The sequence below is a fragment of the Lepidochelys kempii genome, chromosome 4 (genome assembly GCF_965140285.1).
Source record: "Lepidochelys kempii isolate rLepKem1 chromosome 4, rLepKem1.hap1, whole genome shotgun sequence".
NCBI classification, from domain to species: Eukaryota; Metazoa; Chordata; order Testudines; family Cheloniidae; genus Lepidochelys; species Lepidochelys kempii.
The window spans coordinates 12578507-12598822 of NC_136383.1; the positions used below are offsets into that span (position 1 = coordinate 12578507).

The 20316-nt window shown below is 41.9% G+C and overlaps 1 protein-coding gene across 10 annotated transcripts in view; it reads right to left on the reverse strand.

Annotated features, from left to right (window-relative positions):
• RUFY3 (RUN and FYVE domain containing 3) overlaps nt 1–20316 on the reverse strand; it is a 96711-nt gene that overhangs the window by 44651 nt on the left and 31744 nt on the right. For all 10 annotated transcript variants that reach the window (XM_073340391.2, XM_073340393.2, XM_073340390.2 and 7 more), the window contains 7 exons: nt 11796–11969; nt 8104–8221; nt 5500–5601; nt 3471–3594; nt 2334–2395; nt 565–630; nt 394–463 (listed from right to left, as the gene is read on the reverse strand). In XM_073340391.2, the coding sequence (XP_073196492.1) occupies nt 394–463; nt 565–630; nt 2334–2395; nt 3471–3594; nt 5500–5601; nt 8104–8221; nt 11796–11969 (716 nt within the window). The remainder of the gene's footprint in view (nt 1–393; nt 464–564; nt 631–2333; nt 2396–3470; nt 3595–5499; nt 5602–8103; nt 8222–11795; nt 11970–20316) is intronic.

Sequence of the window (20316 nt, forward strand, 5' to 3'; positions counted from 1 at the left end):
CCTTGTCCAGGAAGTGGGGTGCAAGGTTTTGGGAAGTATTTTGGGGGGAAGGACGCGTCCAAACAGCTCTTCCCCAGTAACCAGTATTAGTTTGGTGGTGGTAGCGGCCAGTCCAAGGATAACGGGTGTAATATTTTGTACCTTGGGGAAGTTTTGACCTAAGCTGGTAAAGATAAGCTTAGGAGGTTTTTCATGCAGGTCCCCACATCTGTACCCTAGAGTTCAGAGTGGGGGAGGAACCTTGACAGTGCTTAACTCAGTTTTCATTTCAGCTTTCCAGTTCACCTTTAACAGACATCAGTCATTACAACTTAATTCAGGAATCAGATATCACTTCTGCCTAATTTGGGATTTCACAGGCAATAAAGATGCACCCTTTTCTGTTACACCTACCTCCTCAGTAAGTTTAGTGTTGGATTTTTCTAAAGCATCCACCTTTGCCTGCAGATTGTTTACAGTGGCACTGTCAAATCAAAAAGAAAAAGCTACTGGTTACTTTAAAAATAAATATAACCACCACTTTATGTCTCTTAGATCATACCATAATAGAAAAGAACTTGTTACCTTAAGTGTCTATTGAGTTCTTCTACATAATTTTTCTGGTCCAGAATAGCAGTTATTTGACCATCTCTGAAAAACAGACACAGTGAATAGTCAGTGTTTCCTGATATACAGTTCTCTCCCAACCTACAAGCAACGATTGTCTCATGGGACTATGGGCTGTGCTTTAGCCATTCCTATGGCCAGCTCATCTTTAATCCTTCAGATACTGGTCAGTTCTGTGGTGTTTCCTGAGGCCTCTAGGGGACAATTGTTCTTTACAGAAGGGAAGGCCTGTTACCACTGGGAAGAAAGGCCAGGACTACCAGGCAGAGCTCATTCTACCTGATCCAACCTTCCCTACCAAGAATGTCCCCTCCATCTTGACCTGTTTAGGTCGTCGGTGGGGGTGGGGGGGGAATGGATTCCTAGCATGGACCCTAAAGTGGTTCCATGATGAAGGGGCTGTCTGAGGCAGAGGTAACACAGGCATGCTGCCACTTCAAAATGCTTATATGGGGCCAAAAGAAGAATATAGAGTGGGATTATTCAGCAGATGAAGGGGAGAAGAGAGAGAAAAAAAAATTCTCTTTGCTCCCATCTCTCAACTTCAGATACTATGGTCAAAGATATTCATCTTTAAAGTTCTCAGAGCACACAGGTCTGTGCAGACAACATTGCTATATAAGACCTATCTGTACCTGAGAAAAAAGCTATTTGGATTGTGATGGAGTCTACAGGACTGAGTGTGAATTCCTCCATGTGACACATCCGTATATTGAAAGATGAGAGCAGTTGTGATCTGTGTCTGTATATAAATTACTTACAGCCCTTGGAATTCGGACAAGTTGTCAGTGCAACCTTTAGCAGGACAAAGTTTGTATAATTTGCACAATTGAATGCCCAATCAATCAAGGAAGACATTTTGATTAGCAAGAGAAAATTCAAACAAACAAGTACCGGTATTGTTCTGCGTACTGCCTTCAAGCTTACAAAACAAAGTCATCCCCCTAAGATCCACTCAACAAAAGCTGAAAACAGACTTTGTTTCATGCATTTCCAGCATGAAAAGTTAAATAAAAACAAATTATTTTTCAAAAATGACAAATACAAGAGGAAAGTGCAAACTTTCACTCTGAAGAATCAAGGTAACACCAAATGAATAGAAAATGATAGAACTTCTGATCAATGAAGAAGAGGATTTAATGAATTTCAGAAGTACAGAAAGTCATATTTGTATGTATTGTATATTCCTGTATTTTTCCATTTCCTGTTCCTATACAGTGTTATACATCTACTTGCACATATGCAGGTATAAGAACTCAAACTAATCCGATAAGCATAATCTGGTTCATGTACACAATGGGAGATTTATTTCTTATGCATCCCCCTTTGATGCTAGAGATTGAAGACTCTCTTACTGGTCATATAATTGTTTGGAAAAAGAAAATTCCAAACCACGCAGCTCTTAAATTGAAAGAGCTCTAGAAAATGGCCTACCACAAGTTTGATCGCTGAGCCTTTTTGCTTTGTAAAATGCTCTCTGATTTAATTGCTGGTTAAGTCAATAAATGCAACCCCTTGCCCCTGAGATTCTGGATACTTTCCTGTTCTTTCCTTTGTTAACCTTCTGAATTCCATCCCAGAACTATAATTAGAACAAAAATGGAATTCACCATGACTGCAGTGTTTTAATTAAAACTACAGGATTATGGGTCAACTTGTAATACTACTCAAAAACCAAACAAATAACCCCTCTTCAAAAAAGGACACAAGTTTCCCTTTGTACTTACCCTTCATTGCCCTTACTGCTGTTCCCATCCTTCAAGTACATTGAAAAATCAATAACTCCAACCTACAAAGGAAGATTTTAGTATTTTACATATGGCTCTAACACTCTACCTAAATATTATTCTTTTTACCTACACAATTTCAGCATCATTGGTTTGTTTATAAGATCAATGCATTGAATTATAATCTAGGATAAATCCACTATACCAACAATCTACCCAGACTGATAAAAACAAGGATGAGCTCAAGTAGAAGGTCAAGTTGCTACCCTTTGTAATGCAAGTGGAGTACTGGAAGGAGGGAAGGACAGCAGATCTTGATCAACACACTCCTATACACACCAGCTACGTAAGCTGAATCAGGCATGCATGTTAACTTACTTCCCTCTTGTTAACGGCTATAAATGATTTCCTGACACACGCTTTTAGACAAACTAATACTCCTGACCCCGGTCAGAGCAGCATTCCCCTTCTTTTCAGTTCTCTTCCCCAGCTTCATTTCTCAGTTTTCACTTCCTCCTCCTTGGCCTGGTACTAAGTTTCACTCTGCTGTGTGTGACCTGTACGCAGGTCACAATGGGGAGCAGCAGCAAAGAGAAACAGAAGGGATGGTCTCTCAGGCCGGTCATTTTAAAAAAAACGAACAAAGGGAACAGAGGGCAGTGGCACTCCGCCAGAGTGCGAGACAGACCATCGCGGCCCAGTAGGTAGCGGTGGAAAGTGTTTTGACAGCACTTCTATGTAAGAGATGTTACATCTAAATGACAGGTTTCAGAGTAACAGCCGTGTTAGTCTGTATTCGCAAAAAGAAAAGGAGTACTTGTGGCACCTTAGAGACTAACCAATTTATTTGAGCATGAGCTTTCGTGAGCTACAGCTCACTTCATCTAAATGACTAAACCAAGTACAAAAGGGTCACCTCCAATGGCAAATATTGAGGAGGAAGGTAGAATAAAAAACAGCAGCAAATAAGACACACACACTTGCTAGTCTGCAAAACCCAGTTTGTAGCTAATACTTACAGTATTCCCCTTGTTTAACTAATTGGTATAATCGAAAACATACAATCAAAAACCAGCAATTCATCCCAGAAATACTTACAACATCTAGGGATTTATTCCGATTATTAATATCCAATACCTGTGAATCCAAGTCTTCTCCTTTCATACAGAAGTTTGCATCAATGACATTCAACCCTACTAGGAGGCCAGCAATTATGTGACCTTCTTCTTCCATTATGAGAGCATTAGGCTCATAAAATTCACTGCAAGATGCACCAAAAGAGACAGTAAGTATTACATCACTCAAACCTTTAAAAAACAAGTTGGAGTTTGCAGAGACACTTACAGATAAACTGGCATGAGCTCTATTACCCACTACACTCCTGCCCTGTGACCTTCTAAGACAACAATAAAGTGTTAACACCCTCCCCTCGTATCTGGTCAGACGGCTGGCCGCTAGCGGACAGTCTATTCATCAGCCGTACAGCCGACATGGCTCTATCAACATACTGCTGCTCTGACCTGAGAGAGATCTAGAAAGGGGAACCTCTTAACTTGCTAAGCCATGAATGTGAGACAAAGGCCCAACGTAAGGGAGGCTTGATAGCTCTGTAGGTATATCCTGCACAAGGTAAGTTACTGCAGACAGGTCTCAGGTTTCCAGCTTTGACTGAGGTAATGTAGCACTCAATTATTTTTCAATTTAAAAGCAAAAAAGAGTCATGAATGCTAAGCGAACATGAAACTTTAAAAAAGTTACATACCCTAACTTTTCTCTGTTATAAACCTCCCATCTGATACTAGGCCACCCTACATTTTCCTAAGGTTAATTTCAAGCTTCTCCACCCACACTCAAGATAATTGAAGGAATTAAAAAATGAATATTCATAAAGCCAAAAATACTAAAAACTCATAACAAAGAAAAATATGCAGGCAATTATGCAATACTACTTAGCACTTTTCATCCATAGATCTCAAAGCAGTTTACAAAGTATCATTATTGCTGTGATGGAGTGTCCACCACATATAGGACTGGAAAGAGGTAAGGTGGCCACATAAGCCTAATAACTCCATAGCCTACACCTGGAGGAAGAGCCAGGGAGCACGGACCGATTGTAAACAGGCTCAGCTGGGAAGGAAGAGGCAGGGTCTACAAAGCCAGGAAGCTGGCAACAGACAGGGGCTGGGCTGCTGGGAAAGGGCAGTCACTCCCTGGGAAGAGGGTTGGGAGGCTGCAGAGGTGTACAGCCAGCAGTTGCTCCCTGAAAGGAGGGAGTGTGAAACTGGCAGACCCTGGGAGAAGGAAGGGCAAGCCAGAAGAGTAGGAATCAGCTCAGGGAATACACAGCAATGTTGGGAACTGAGCCAACTTTGGCTGCGTGTTGTAGGGTCACTGGGCTGGAAGCTGGAATAGAGGGTGGGCCCGGGCTGTCCTACCCGCTGCTGGGGAAGTGGCATTAGAGAGCCAGGGAATGGGAAGACTGCCTGGGTCACTGTGGGACTGACAGAGAATTGCAGGACTGTACCCCAGAAGGGGGGGAAACGCTGAGTGACCTAGCTGGAGGGCTGAGTCAAGAAGAGGACAACACTGAGGTTTCTGGAGGGAGAGAGGAGCTGCAGACCAGAGACAGACGGAGCGATTATGTCCAAACCACAGAAAGGGCATTGATCTCGAGAGCTAAACCCCAGAGGGACCAGGAGGTGGCGCCAGACTAGCAGTGAGTGGCACACTCTGTGACAATTTCCATTTTATGGATGGGGAAACGGAGGTACTGAGAAGTGAAGTGACTTGCCCAAAGCCCTGTGCCCTATCCACTGAACACTGCCTCCTCACTATACAGACCCCTTACTCCAATTACCTGTGTTACAGCACCTCTTTGTAATAAATGAAATGTTTGGATCTTTTGCATGCTGTTACTACAACAGTGGAAGATAATGGCTTTTGAATCGCAAGCAGAAAGCTGAACAGTTCCCCATCACTCAAAACAAGCTCCAGATTTCACCAGTGCCGCTGTCCCAAATCAAAACTACAAGTATAATTGTTATTCCAGTGTTGCAGAGTAATAAAAATGCATTATAAAATGCCCTTTGAGTGCAATGGATCTACATCACTTGAGGACAGAGAATAAAATGAAACTCTCAGATTCAAGAGAGAAAGAATTGCTCACCTGAGAAGATCCTTTCTGTTAATCAAAGCTTTCATGTATTCTGAAAGCTTCTTCTGCATTAAGGCCAGGCGAAGCCAGGCTCTTCCTCTACCCGCAGGCGTCCTACCAAAGCCCAGAAACAAAACAAAGAAATTACTCACATGTTATAATATATATATTCACACAAACCTTGAATGTCTTACTCTGCTTGAAATCTCTGCAATCTACACATTATCTCAAAGTTGCAGCTTTCAGCAATTACTGTAGGTGGAAATTTGGGTATGCAACTACAAGTGCCCACATACAGTGTTTATCCCTGCAATCATTTGTCTTTTTCCTATCTTCCCTTTTTAATCCTCTTGGGTGCTGTTTCTGCAAAGAGCTAGCAATACTTATCTAGACAAAGATTATCAGAAACATTCAGAGAAATCAAGTAACGGGGCATGGATATAGAAAGGGGTCAAATGCAATTGTCATACTGGGCAAGTTAACAGAAGAATTCAGCCACACTCATTTTGGACTTTAACACAGTGTGGGTGCCCAAATATCTCTCAGGTAACCAATCCTCAGCCTGTTGAAGAACTGAACAGGGGATTTGTAGTATTGATTAAATATGGTTTTCTCAATGCTAGGTGAAGTTCTGAACATATCAAACAAGAATGTTTTATGGTTTTGATAGTTAATCTTTCACACTTTCTTCCTTCCCCCATTTTGGCCAGCAGGTGGAAAGTACATGGTTTTAGAAATGTAGAAACTGACATGCTGGATCAGAGTAATGGCTCACCTAATCTGGTATGATGTAGAGCAGCCAGTGCCCAATGCTTCAAAGGAAGGTGTAAACCACCCATATAAACAGTAGAATGATTAGAGGGAAATTATTTTTCACCTCCCAGCACTTAGTCAACTGGCTTGTATCAGGAAGCATGTGGAGGACTTCATTTCATTATTCCAGCTAGTGTAACCTGAGGTATTTTTGTTATCCTTGTATGTTTTCTTTTTTAATGCTACAGTGCTCTGGGCTTTTGTGACATTTTGTGGCAATGAAATGCATCAGTTTACATGTGTACAAAGGTTGGGGTTTTTTGGTTCATCTGTTTTAATTTTGTCGCCTTTTAATTTTATTGTTTATCCCCTTGGTCTTTTGTAAAACGAAACAGTAAATAATGCACTCTGATCCTACAAGCTGTACCATGCAGGCAGACTCTGCATAGAGCTTCAGTGAAATCCAGGGGCATGAGACTCTATTCACGTGGAACAACTTTCAGGATTACAGCCTGTTATGAATATAGGAGACACCTTCTCTATATTATTTGCTATTTTATGTACCTCTCATGTCACCTATTCATCTCCTCTCTGAACTGAGAAGTCTTAATCCTTAGTCCCTCCTCATGGGGAAGTTTTCCTAAGCCTCTATTCATTTTTGTTGCACTTCTGTAGATATTTTCTATTTCTGCTCAATTCTTTTTGAAAGGGGGAAGCAAAACTGAACACAGTATCTCAGGTGGCTAAGTAATATAAAGGTACTATATTTCCAGAATGATTCTGTCTCCGAATGCAATCTAACATCTTGTTTGCCTTTCTGGTCATTACCAAGTCTTCCATTTATTTAAATTAAAAGAAAAGGATTTTTTAAAAAAAGTCGATCAACCTCTATCTCCAGTGTTCCAAGATATCACAGAAAATTCCTATCTAATGTTCTCCCTCTTTAATGCCACTTTTCTTGAGCTAGAGTGAAAGAGATTCAATAAGACCTATTTCTGGTCCCTCCACATATCATTCATTTATTGCCAGTACTAAGTGTGCAGTTCTTCAGGAAGCCTCCTTGCTCTTTTATAATGAGAAAACATCCTCTCCACCACTAATTCCTTTGCTTGTTTTGGTTAAAAGCTGCAGATAAAGCCCTATTTATTGCTTTCACTTTCATCTCTTACTTACAATTAAACCCTACAGTACTGAGTCAACAATGTAATGCTGTTGCCCAAAAAAAAAAAAAAAAAGGGCAAATGCAATTTTAGATTGCATTAACAGAGGCACAGCATGCAAGTCACGGAGGTGACAGTACTGCTTTACTGAGCGCTGGTTAGGCCTCAGCTGGAGTACTGTGTTCACTTCTCGTCACCAATGTACAGAAAAGATCCAGAGGCGAGTGACAAAGATGAAGATGATCAAAGGGAAAGAATGCAAGCCATATGAGCAAAGGCTGAAAGAACTGGGTATGTTTCGTTTGGAGGTTTTCAAAAAGAGGATGGATAGCCATCTGTCTTGGATAGTTTAGACCCAACAAATCCTGCATCTTGGCAGGGGGTTCAACTAGACCTTCTAACCCTATGATTCTGCCTGGAAAGCAACAGATCAGGGGACAGGTCTACACTGCAATAAAACACATGTAGCTGGCCCATGTCAGCTGACTCAGGCTCGCAGGGCTCAGGCTGTGGGGTGTCGATTTTAGGGGTCTGGCTGGAGCCCAGGCCCTGAGACCCTCCCCGCTTGAGGGGGTCCCAGAACCCAGGCCTCAGTCTGAACATCTACACTGCAGCCTGAGCCCTGTGAGCAAGAGTCAGCTGACATGGGCCAACTGTGAGTGTTTTACTGAAGAAGTGTAGACATACCCAGGATTTCACTTACTTAAGCCCCGGCAGATCTTTAACACTTGCTGTGATCTCTCCAGCTTCAGGAACAAGCTTCTCTACCAGCTCCAGAGGTCCCCAAAATGACTTATTTTGTCCAAGAAAAGTCTTCTTGGCTAGAACAAAAAGATATAAATAGATTATTAGTTTCTCCCACATCTGTACTGTCTTAAATACATTCTCAAATTTGTTCAAAGTGAAACTAAAAGCAGAAGTGAGACTGACCCAGGGTGTCTAGCCCGGTAAATGAAGCTGGGCCAGCTCTCCTATGCTCGTGCAGGGGCTGCATTTGACAAATTAAGAGCACAAGGTGACACCTGGGGGCTGTAAGGTCAGGGAAAGCCCTGGTGAGTCATTTGGGAGAGGGTCTCTCAGGAAAGCTGCAGAAAGCTCTTCCCTGGGAGGGTCTTCAGAGACACTGTAGGTTTGGGACCTGGAAGAAGGCTGAAGGTGGGAGAATGGCAAGAGGGTTTGCTATCTGGTGTCCTCAAGCCAGAGAGTGAGCACTGGAAGAGGCTGAAGGCAGAAGCAAGCAGCAGGGGGAGTTGCCTGCTGGCTCTAAGCTGGAGAGGGCTGATGGCATGAGTGCACATCAGCTGGAAGGGCCGTGCAGCTTATCCACCGACACCTCTGGGGCCAGAGACCTGGACCCAGAGGAACCATGACAGGGCTGGGGGAGTAAGATGCTCCCAGCACAGAGGCTGTGGGGGTTCCCACTGGGAAGAGCAGGGTTGCACACCAGCTGGAGGGGCTAAGCTGGAGAGCCGAGGCTTGGGGAAGGATGCTGGAGCTGTATACTGAATGTACCGTTTGGACTATGCTGGGGAAATCTGGACTATGGTTGTGGGATCTTGGTTATGGATTTATGTTCATGGAACTTTTGTAATAAATGAACCCCACAAGGGCTATCTTTATTCTTGGTAGGACTCCATGGACTATTTCTGGGGACTCTAGTGGGGAATTGAGGCAGGTGTGCCAGTCATGCCACAATCTGCTACAGAAGGGTGCTCTAGTCCAGACCTCTGGAAAGTTCTGGTTTCAGAATTATTACTGACAATGCTCTCCTGCAATTTATATTTAACTTCCTGTAAACAGCTGGGTTCAGGGATCGATTCAGAACCAGAAAATTATACTTACTACTTGCCCCGTGTGTGACTGACTGCTTTTTATGTTTTCAAGCATAGGAGATGAATGTATGTATGTATGTTTAAGGACACTGCACTTGCTCAGGGTTTGAAACAGACACTTCTTAAGCAAAGGCAGATACCAAATATGGTACCTGGGGGCCCACCTGCGAGAGCCAGAACAACATACAGGTGAGCACCCTAGCCTCTTCACCAATAGCAGCTGCTGGGCTAGAATTTCTACCAGGATGCTGTCACGGGCCTTTCTTCTGGGTGTGGGGTGGTGTCATCTGTCAGATCAGCATCTTGCTAGTAAGTAACAACTCCATCCCCTCTAGCTACTGGAGGAGAGAAGCTTGGGTTCTTTACTCTCCTGTGCAGGGTCCAACACTCCTTCACGAGGGTAGGGTCTTCACTGCTCTACTCCTCCTATAGCCTCTTCCCAACGCCTGCCTCCACCCCTGCTCATAGCTTTCTCAAGCAGCAACAGCATGCAATTGATTTGGTTGACAATTTCACAACTACTCATAGGATTCTGAACAGCAGCACTGAAACTGATCCAAAATTCATTAACACCAAAGGTATGGACAGCACTTGAAGCAAGGAAGCAGTCTTTCTGCAGAGTTGGGCAGACAACACTGTGTTGATTTATACACAAGTTACTTTTGGATGGTTATTTTCAAAACCCTAACTAGTTTGTTTCCGTTTCTAACTTGAAAGCAGAAGTTAATAGCTTAGACATCCACACTCATGATGGATGTTTTTTTCACTCACTACTGATTGGACAAGTTAATTTTTCTAAACCTGCACTTTGCAATGCTGATGTTCTTCTACTGTTATAAAACAGGAAAACTATTCCCCCAAGCATACTGCTACTATAGCCAGCATAAGAATTACTAATTCAATAAGTACCTACTGTAAGCCACTAAAATAGCTTTGCAGGAGGTACTTATAGAAGCTGCAGGGTATTTATACAACCTCCTGTCCATTTTTCAGAGCAACTGCAATTTTCATTTCAACAAAGTAATAACATTTCATAAAGGCAGTAAAAAAAATCAGTGAAGACTGTTTAGCATTTGATTAGGTACACAGATTATTAAAGTCAAATACACACTGCTTGCCCATTTTGAAAAGTGCACTTCAGGTTTAAGTCACACAACCCCTAAAGTTTACAAATGTTACAAAACTAATGAGAGAAGCTCATAGTGCTACAGTAAGCAAGAGGAACAATACTACATTTCTAATACATGAGGAGGAACAGAAAGTTAGGGAATCATAAGTTTCCTGAGGAAGTCAGAGGTCAGGATCAGGATCATTTAATCAAATGATCATTCAACTCATGTAATGTACTTAAAGTGCTCACTTAGAACAACACAGTGTGCTGGTAGTTCATAATGTCGGCTTTTAAAGTCAAACTGCCAACTGGGCATGTAATTTTGGATTTGTGCACATCTATACTTGTATGCACGCACAATGTTGTTCCACTATGCAAGTCTGGCACACACACAATACACACCTTCGAAGATTTGGGATTTAGGTTTTGGAAAAAGTAAATTTAAACAGTGGCTTGAAAAATACATCACCAGTCCAACTGTTTCCTTAACGTTAAGAAAAAAAGACCTACATATACCACATAATATAACACATCCGTGCTGGTTCCTTTGAGGAGCACGGCACAAATTCTGTGGCTTGGTGCAGGAAAAAAATGTATTCTTTTATCAGGTGCTGGAATCTACTGTGTCAGATCCTCAGCACTTCAGCAGGGACAAGAGGACTTTAAAGCTGCCTTGCAACAGCAGCTGAGGATTCTCCTAACCATGGGATGATGTAGCCAGTCCAACATCAGCCGTTTCTGGCCCTGCTGGCACGGTGGGTAGTCTGGAGCACAATGCACTTGAGCAATCCTGATTGGCAGAACAGTCCCTTGGGAATGGGCATTCACTGGCATCAGTTAGAGAAGTCTTGAAGCTACTCAAACTTGCAATGGGGATTGGCTCAGCCCTGGCAGTACCCAGGTTCAGAGGGGCAAAAAGATAGTGTAAAGGCACCTAAGAATCCTTGTCCCCCTTGTGGCTGAGTATATCCCAGGTATGCTGGAGAAGCAGTCCATTTTATTTTATGTACTACAAGGACTCCATATACATATCAAAACTCCATAATACATGATATTCTGAAGTCATTTTCATTTACACCATGTCTTTGTAGGACATCAGTCCTTATGCTTCTTAAGGATCAATTTTTTCATTATTATTACTAGAATAAATAGCTGATGGGAATGAATGCCTTTGGCATTCACCATAACATTATCAATCATGACTGATTAATTTATCACATAGGATGCAATGTATAATTCCAAAGGGACTGTACTGTTATTTACCTATAAAACTGGTACATCATTTTACGAGCTTACTGAAAAAAAATGTAGGAATATAGTATCGGTCTTATTTAGTCTGATTTGGTACCTACAATTAAAAAGTTAGATTTTGAAAATGACTATCCTTGGCATTCATATCCCCTATACACAACACAGGAGAAGTCAGGTAGGCATTTAGAGTAACATTCTTACCTTTCAAGCCATGTTTAAGGCAGTGTTCCATCACTACAAAGAACTGCTGAAGAGGTGCATAGTCAGAGTCCAGTGTTCTGCCCAGATTAAGTGCTGATTCAATCAACCCCTTTATACTCAGTTTAGCCATATTCATCAGGTTCATGCGTTCATTAGCCATGAGATAATTAGGATCTAGAAGAAATCAAAAGACAGTATTTGGTAACAAGAGTTATTTTAAGTACAGTGAATCATCTTTCTATTTCCTTGGTCTTCAAAACTAAGGAATTTAAGGGCTCCATTTTTCAAGTGGCAGTGGCCCAGTTTAACCTGAGGCACGCCATTCAGGCCTTTTAGTTGAGGAAAATTTTCTCTATCGGAATTGACCAAAGGCTTTTTAAAAAAATTTATTGGCAAAGTTGGAAAACTATATACAGACAGGAAGATAACCAGGCACATGCTGATGCTGCCCTGATATTGAATTAGTTAAATGAACCTTCAAAGGAACAGTGTTGGAAGACATTCATTAATAGTTTACTTAATGTCTTATAATGCATTACAAAATGTCATGACAGCCTCACTTGCTCTAAGGACTCACGTAATCTGGAAGGAGGTTGTACCTTTGTTGCATCCAGAAAAGAGTGAATAGAAGAAGGGCAGGCAATTAAATGCCAAGAGTACTTTGCTTGTAATTTGCTCTTCTCTCAAAGACAAGGAACTCTAAATTCAGTTCAGAAACTGTAAGTGACACACATATAGGAGAATGACTCTCTTTAAAAAAAGCAAAATATTGTACATATGAAAACAAAATATGAACAGCAAGGATTCTGGGTGGTACTGTGCTGATCCTTCAAGCTCCAGTTTAAGCCCACGTAGAATAACCAAAAGCACCACACAGTTGAGACTTAAGAGAATTGTTTAAAATTTAAAAAGGCTGTTTGCTCTGAGCACTACTGATATTTGCAAACATGCTCCTCTTCCTCTTAAGGATTTATCCACCAATTTATCATCCTCTGTCTTGGCTCACATCTCCAACTCTGACATCTTCTTGTTAATTCAACTGCAACACAACCCAAACTGAGTTGCTTCCCACTCAAAACTCTTTCCATCACACCAATGTTGCTAACATGCATCCTTCTTGGGACCATCAACTAGTCAAACTGCTGTCAATCTCTGATGCCTCCTTTCCATCCCCACTGCATTCAGGCCTTTCATTCTATCTTATAACCAAAGACAGTTCCAGAACAGCCTTCCCAGGGGAGCAGTGGGGGTAAAAAACCTAACTGGCTTCAAGACTGAGCCTGATAAGTTTATGGAGGAAATGGTATGATGGGACTGTCTACAATGGCATGTGGCCCATTGGTGACTGCCAGTAGCAAAAATCCCCAACTGCTGGCAATGGGACACTAGAAGGAGAGGGCTCTGAGTTACTACAGAAAGTTCTTTCCCAGGTATCTGCCTGGTGGGTCTTGCCCACATGCTCAGGGTCTAAGTGATCGCTACATTTGAGGTCGGGAAAGAATTATCCCCAGGTCAGATTGGCAGAGATCCTGAGGTTTTGTTTTGTTTTTTGCCTTCCTCTGCTGCATGGGTCACTTGCGAGTTTAAACTAGTGTAAATGGTGGATTCTCTGTAACTTGAAGTCTTTAACCCACGATTTGAGGACTTCAGTAACTCAGCCAGAGGCTAGGGGTCTATTACAGGAGTGAGTGGGTGAGGTTCTGTGGCCTGCGATGTGCAGGAGGCCAGATTAGATAATCACGTGGTCCCTTCTGACCATAACGTCTATGAGACGGACTCTCCTCCCACTGCTAGAACCAGAGTATGGACAAATTATTTCCCACCTTAACTAGTAAAACTTCCTGTTTTCAGGCCTCCCCTTACCTTCCTTTTCTCCTTCCAACCCATCCAAAATGCCAATCAAACAGTATCATTTTTTGTCACTCTACCCATCTCTTTATAGCACCATCCACACTATAAAAAAAAAAAAAAAAAAAAAGGCCAGGGAGCCTCCGTATGACATGACTGTCCCTGCCCTGACAAGGATGAAAAGTTGCAACGTACCACTACGCAGGAAATCTGTATTGCTGAAGTGTTACCCCACGTATGGGTTTCAGTCCTGTCTACGGTATTACTTTCACTATTGTAACTGGGTCCCTCAATTGTTATATTTTAGCACAGATAGTGCCTTAATAGGGGGAAAAAGCAATCACATGTTTCACAACTCCTTTCCTGCCAACATCACTTCCTTGATGAGCTCTTACACTCCCCCTTCCAGCTGCCTACTTTCCACCCATTAACTACTCCTTTGTCTCCTTACATGCTGTTCCTTTCACTTGGAACTGCATGTCAACTAACTCATGTCCCTAAGCACTCTTCTTTCCTGCTTCAAAATGTTCCTGGAAATGCATCTTTTCTGCAAAGCTTTCCAGCTAGAACGATCAACCACCACGGTGTTTGTTCTGATTTGAATTGTACACTCATGATTTTAGACTAAAAGCTCCCCAGGGCAAGGGATTCCATTCTTTGTAACATTCTACCTGTTATAAAGCTTTATGTGCACTAGGGGTGGGTCTACACAGAAACTAGACATCCGTGGCTGGCACTGCCAGTTGATTTGGGCTCATGGGGCACGGACTACAGGGCTGTTTCTTTGCTGTGTAGACTTCTGGTCTCGGGCTGGAGCTCAGGATTGAGGACCCTACCAGGTGGGAGGGTCCTAGAGCCCAGGCTCCAGCCCAAGCCTGGAAGCCTATAGTGCAATGAAACAGCCCCATGAGCCTGAGTCAGCTGGCATGGGCCAGCTGTGGGTTCTTCATTGCAGTGTAGACATACCCTTTGCCACTTGGTATGCAGTCTACCCATTCACCACATTTGTTAGCAGTTTTAATAGACCTAGTGGCAGAAATGACTGAGGGTATGTCTACACTACGAAATTAGGTCGAATTTATAGAAGTCGGTTTTTTAGAAATCATTTTTATATATTCGAGTGTGTGTCCCCCCACAGAAAATGCTCTAAGTTCATTAAGTGCATTAACTCGGCGGAGTGCTTCCACAGTACCGAGGCAAGCGTCGACTTCCGGAGTGTTGCACTGTGGGTAGCTATCCCACAGTTTCCGCAGTCTCCGCTGCCCATTGGAATTCTGGGTTGAGTTCCCAATGCCTGATGGGGCTAAAACATTGTCGCGGGTGGTTCTGGGTACATATCATCAGGCCCCCGTTCCCTCTGCTGATGAGCTCTGCATGGTCACCTCTGCTGATGAGCTCTGCATGGTCACCTGCAGCTTGCCACGCTGGCCAAACAGGAAATGAGATTTAAAAGTTCGCGGTTCTTTTCCTGTCTACCTGGCCAGTGCATCTGAGTTGAGAGTGCTGTCCAGAGCGGTCACAATGGAGCACTCTGGGATAGCTCCCGGAGGCCAATACTGTCAAACTGTGTCCACAGTACCCCAAATTCGACCCGGCAAAGCCGATTTAAGCGCTAATCCACTTGTCAGGGATGGAGTAAGGAAATCGATTTTAAGAGCCCTTTAAGTCGGAAAAAAGGGCTTCATCGTGTGGACAGGTGCAGGTTTACATTGACTTAACGCTGCTAAATTCGACCTGAAGTCCTAGTGTAGGCCAGGGCTGAGGATCACTAAGTGTCTATACAGAATGGTACTCTGCCCTACAGAAGCATGCACATATTCAACAAGCAAGTGAAGAAAACAAATATTTGAAACTGAAGCAAGATTATATATTTTGATACTTAAATACCTGACAGCTGCTCAGCTATGTATGGTGATGGAAACCATTTAAGTACCTGTATAGAAAAACCCTAAGCAGTAGTAACATAATCCAAAACATTATTTCCTCTCTTATAATGCATATCATTAATATTCCAAATTTCATGCTACTTCAAAAGGAAGAGGAAATCTGAGGGGAAACCATATTTCACATTTTTCCCTTAACCAGTGGATAACGATGGGAACTGGAATTGCCCATGAAGTAAACAGAACAAAAATTCAACTTGAATTCACCATAGCACACCAAAGCAATCGATGCACTTCCAGGACTGTTGGTATGGAACAGACCTGTTAATGAAAGAGCAAATGTATTTTTCACGTTAACTAGTGTGAAAGGCTCTGCTCCCCCATAGGTGCTGCCTAACCATCAGGCACTACAGGCGCTCTTCTGTCTTGGAGTCCCACTCTTGATAGTTGCTCCAGCCCTGCAGTCATCTGGCCCCTCGGAGACTCAGACCTCTACTAGCTGGGCCACAAGCTGTGTCCATCTCTTCTGGGGTATGTAAAGAATCCAAAAAATGCTAGTTCTGATGACCAACAAGGGGCTTCACATGGCCAAATTCCCAGAGGCGGGACTCTCTAGAATGTGGGGTATTCTGGTCCTCAGTCTCTAGTATGGGGGGGAGAGACTTTTTGTCTCCAGACCAATGGGGGTGAGTAGGGGAACCTGAACCTGCCCTCTTCTCCGGGTTCCAGTGTAGTGTCCAAAGGTAGGTCACTGAGTCCTGCACTCTGGAGTTCCATGCAACAAGAAACAGCAAAGACATGTAAAACAAAATAAATCGAAGAAGTCTTAAACTTTGCAAATATCTAGTCCTTTTCCTTCAGCAAGTTGGGCAGACCATCAGCAGACAGGAGCTCTGGCAGATGGGCCTCCTACAGTGCTCCTTTTGCAGAGTTCAGAGCATAGATCACCTCCACTGGCTTCCTGCAAGTGAGCTACTCTGCTCACCTTTTAAGCTCTTCCATCACCCAGTGCATGCCTTGCAGGTGTGATGTGGGCCCAGAGCAGCCTCCTTGTCCCCTTCCTCTCCAGGGTGGGGTTTGTACACCTCATTGCACCTAATAACTCCATTCATTCAGAACGTTTTTAAATATTTTTTTTTCTTAACATTAAGGATTAGCAGATCTCACTCCAATTCCCAGTGGACAGATGTCTACACTGCTATAGGTACTAACTGACCCTTACTGCACAACAGTAATTGAATGGGCATAGGAACCAAATTACCTCTTTACCCTAAGATGGTCTCTTCATGTCAGGGCTGAATTACACCTATGAACTGGGGAGGATACATATGCACTGCCATTACCTGTACTGGACCTGTTTTGTGGGTAGAAGGCTTCATAGCTAACACTTTTCACAAGTACTAAATTCACACATACAAAAGGAAAAAGCAGCTATTATACAGTAATTTACTTCACACATCACCAGACATGCACTATTTTTCCTCACTATTGTTACTTCCATCAAAATTACTTTCAAGAGGGAGCAAAGCTTAGTAGAAATGTGATAGCCTCCAATTCAGACTCCAGGACCAAAAATCCAAATGCCAACTAAGAACTTTAAGAGTCTATCACAACAACCCCAGCACTGACTGTCTACAAACATTTCGCAGACTCTCTGAAGAACATTAACATGCCGAAAAACAAAGCCACATATCTGAAATATTTTTCAGTCTATGGCCTTCCTTACTTTGGATGGATCGATGCAGTCTTGAGCTTCCCGATCGAAGGGAAGTGTTAGTGATGTGAGAAATAAAGAACAGTTACTTACCCTACAGTAACTGCGATTCTTCAAGATGCTGAGGTACAAGTACTACAGCTAAAGATCTGGAACTGAATATAAAGCATGCTCCTCTGTACTGCAAAGTGTTACGTAATCCCCATGAGGTGGTTTGACCAGAGAAGCAGCTCAGGAGACCATGAACTTAGTAAGGTCAGCAGCGAGACACCAGAAGGAACAAGTGTTTTCAAAGAACGGAGTGAATTTTATTTCGATCAGGAATTTGATAAGGTAATGCAGAACTTAACTGATGAAGAAAGAGAAAGAAGCTCTGCTTTTCCTAGTTAAACTGTGTGTGCACAATAAAAAAAATCCTCTCTCTTCTAAAACTCAAAGCTCAGAAAATCTACTACTATACATGGAAGAATTGAGAGAAGAATATTTAAGTTATGACGAATCAGTCTGGATTTATTTTAAAGGAGGAAATAATAGTTAACTCTCACTATTAAGAAAGCCTAAAGTTTAGGATTCCATTGCTGAAAGTTCCTAGGAAATTTTTGTTTTCCTTTCTGAATGGTAGGAAAGGAATAAAAGGAAGCCTTGGTATGCATGTGAACAGTCTTATGACAATACCCATTCACGGTTTATTTTATACTCTGGAAAACACATTTAAGGAAGTAATTGATTGTTGTAATAGGTTCTTTTATTTCTAGTCTCCAGAGTAAAAGTCAAATTCAGCTACATCAGTCAGTTTTTATTCTGGGTCCCTGCCCAAGAAGTTGATGGACTGATAAAATAACCCATCTTCCTTGTAGTGTTCTGTTATTCCACTAAGTGTAAAATCTCCAAGTATACCGTGGCTTTGATCCTGGAACATGGAAGGAATGACAACAAGGAATTTGCAACAAACAAAATCCATTTGTAATTTATTTTAATATATTTTAGTTAACTTCAAAGTAATAATTTAAGAATTCAACTCTCACAGAAGGCCAAACTTCAATAAAAGGAGTTACTTTAGTGAATAAGGTTTACAGATTGCCTTTACAAAACTATTATTATTTTAATATAATAATTCACCTAGTTTGTATGTTGCGCAGATTGCTAATTCATAAAATTGACAGTGCAGGTAGAGGATAATCACCTATACTAAAAATGGAGTTTAGAAAAAAAAGCCAGAAATAGAATAGTGTTGTTCATTATAAAGAGATACTGCATGTGACTGCAGTTAAAACAAAGTTAATATCTCTGAATACTTCCTTTTGTTAGCTTCTGGGAAATGATAATAAACAATACCTTACATTAATTTTCTAAATACTCATAAAATAAGTACAATGTTTTAATTACAGGAAACAGACTTGTACTATTTAAATCCATTCTGAAATCAAGGATGGACAGGATTCTTATAGTTTGCCTCCCCTGGGAATTTAACAGATGATGTACTGCTTTATACATACATATTCATCATATATATACAAAGACATTAGAAGCAAGAGGAAGACTAAGGACAGAGTCGGCTCATTATGACTCAATGAGGGGGGAAAGACAATAACAGAAAATGTGGAAATGGCAGAGGTGCTTAATGACTTCTTTGTTTCGGTTTTCACCAAGAAGGTTGGTGGTGATGGGACGTCTGAAATAGTGAATGCCAGTGAAAATGAGGTAGGATCAGAGTCTAAAATAGGGAAAGAACAAGTCAAAAATTACTTAGACAAGTTAGATGTCTTCAGATCACCAGGGCTTGATGAAATGCATCCTAGAATACTCAAGGAGCTGACTGAGGAGATATATGAGCCATTAGCAATGGTCTTTGAAAAGTCATGGAAGATGGGAGACATTCCAGAACACTGGAAAAGGGCAAATATAGTGCCCATCTATAAAAAGGGAAACAAGGACAACCCGAGAAATTACAGACCAATCAGCTTAACTTCTGTACCCGGAAGGATAATAGGGCAAATAATTAAGCAATCAATTTGCAAACACCTAGAAGATAAAAAGGTGATAAACAACAGTCAACATGGATTTGTCAAAAACACTTCGGGTCAAACCAACCTGATAGCTTTCTTTGACAGGGTAACAAGCTTTGTGGATGGGGGAAGCAATAGATGTGGTATATCTTGACTTTAATAAGGCTTTTAATACTGTCTCACATGACCTTCTCAAAAACAAACTAGGGAAATACAACTTAGATGGAACTACTATAAGGTGGGTGCATAACTGGTTGGAAAATCATTCCGAAAGAGTAGTTATCAGTGGTTCACAGTCATGCTGGAAGGGCATAATGCGTGGGGTCCCACAGGGATCAGTTCTGGGTCCGGTTCTGTTCTATACCTTCATCAATGATTTAGATAATGGCATAGGGAGTACACTTATAAAGTTTGTGGACGATACCAAGCTGGGAGGGGTTGCAAGTGCTTTGGAAGATAGGATTAAAATTCAAAATGATCTGGACAAACTGGAGAAATGGTCTAAGTAAATAGGATGAAATTCAATAAGAACAAATGCAAAGCACTCCACTTATGAAGGAACAATCAGTTGCACACATACAAAATGGGAATGACTGACTAGGAAGGAATACTGCGGAAAGGGACCTAGGGGTCATAGTGGATCACAAGCTAAATATGAGTCAACAGTGTAACGCTGTTGCAAAAAAAAATATTCTGGGATATATTAGCAGGAGTATTGTAAGCAAGACATGAGAAGTAATTCTTCTGCTCTACTCCACACTGATTAGGCTTCAACTGGAGTATTGTGTCCAGTTCCGGGTGCCATATTTCAGGAAAGATGTAGAAAAATTGGCGAAAGTCCAGAAAAGAGCAACGAACACGATTAAAGGTCTAGAAAACATGACCTATGAGGGAAGATTGAAAAAACTGGGTTTGTTTAGCCTGGAGAAGAGAAGACTGAGAGGGGACATGATAACAGTTTTCAAGTACATAAAAGGGTGTTACAAGGGGGAGTGAGAAAAATTGTTGTTCTTAACCTCTGAGGCTAGGACAAGAAGCAATGGGCTTAAATTGCAGCAAGGGCGGTTTAG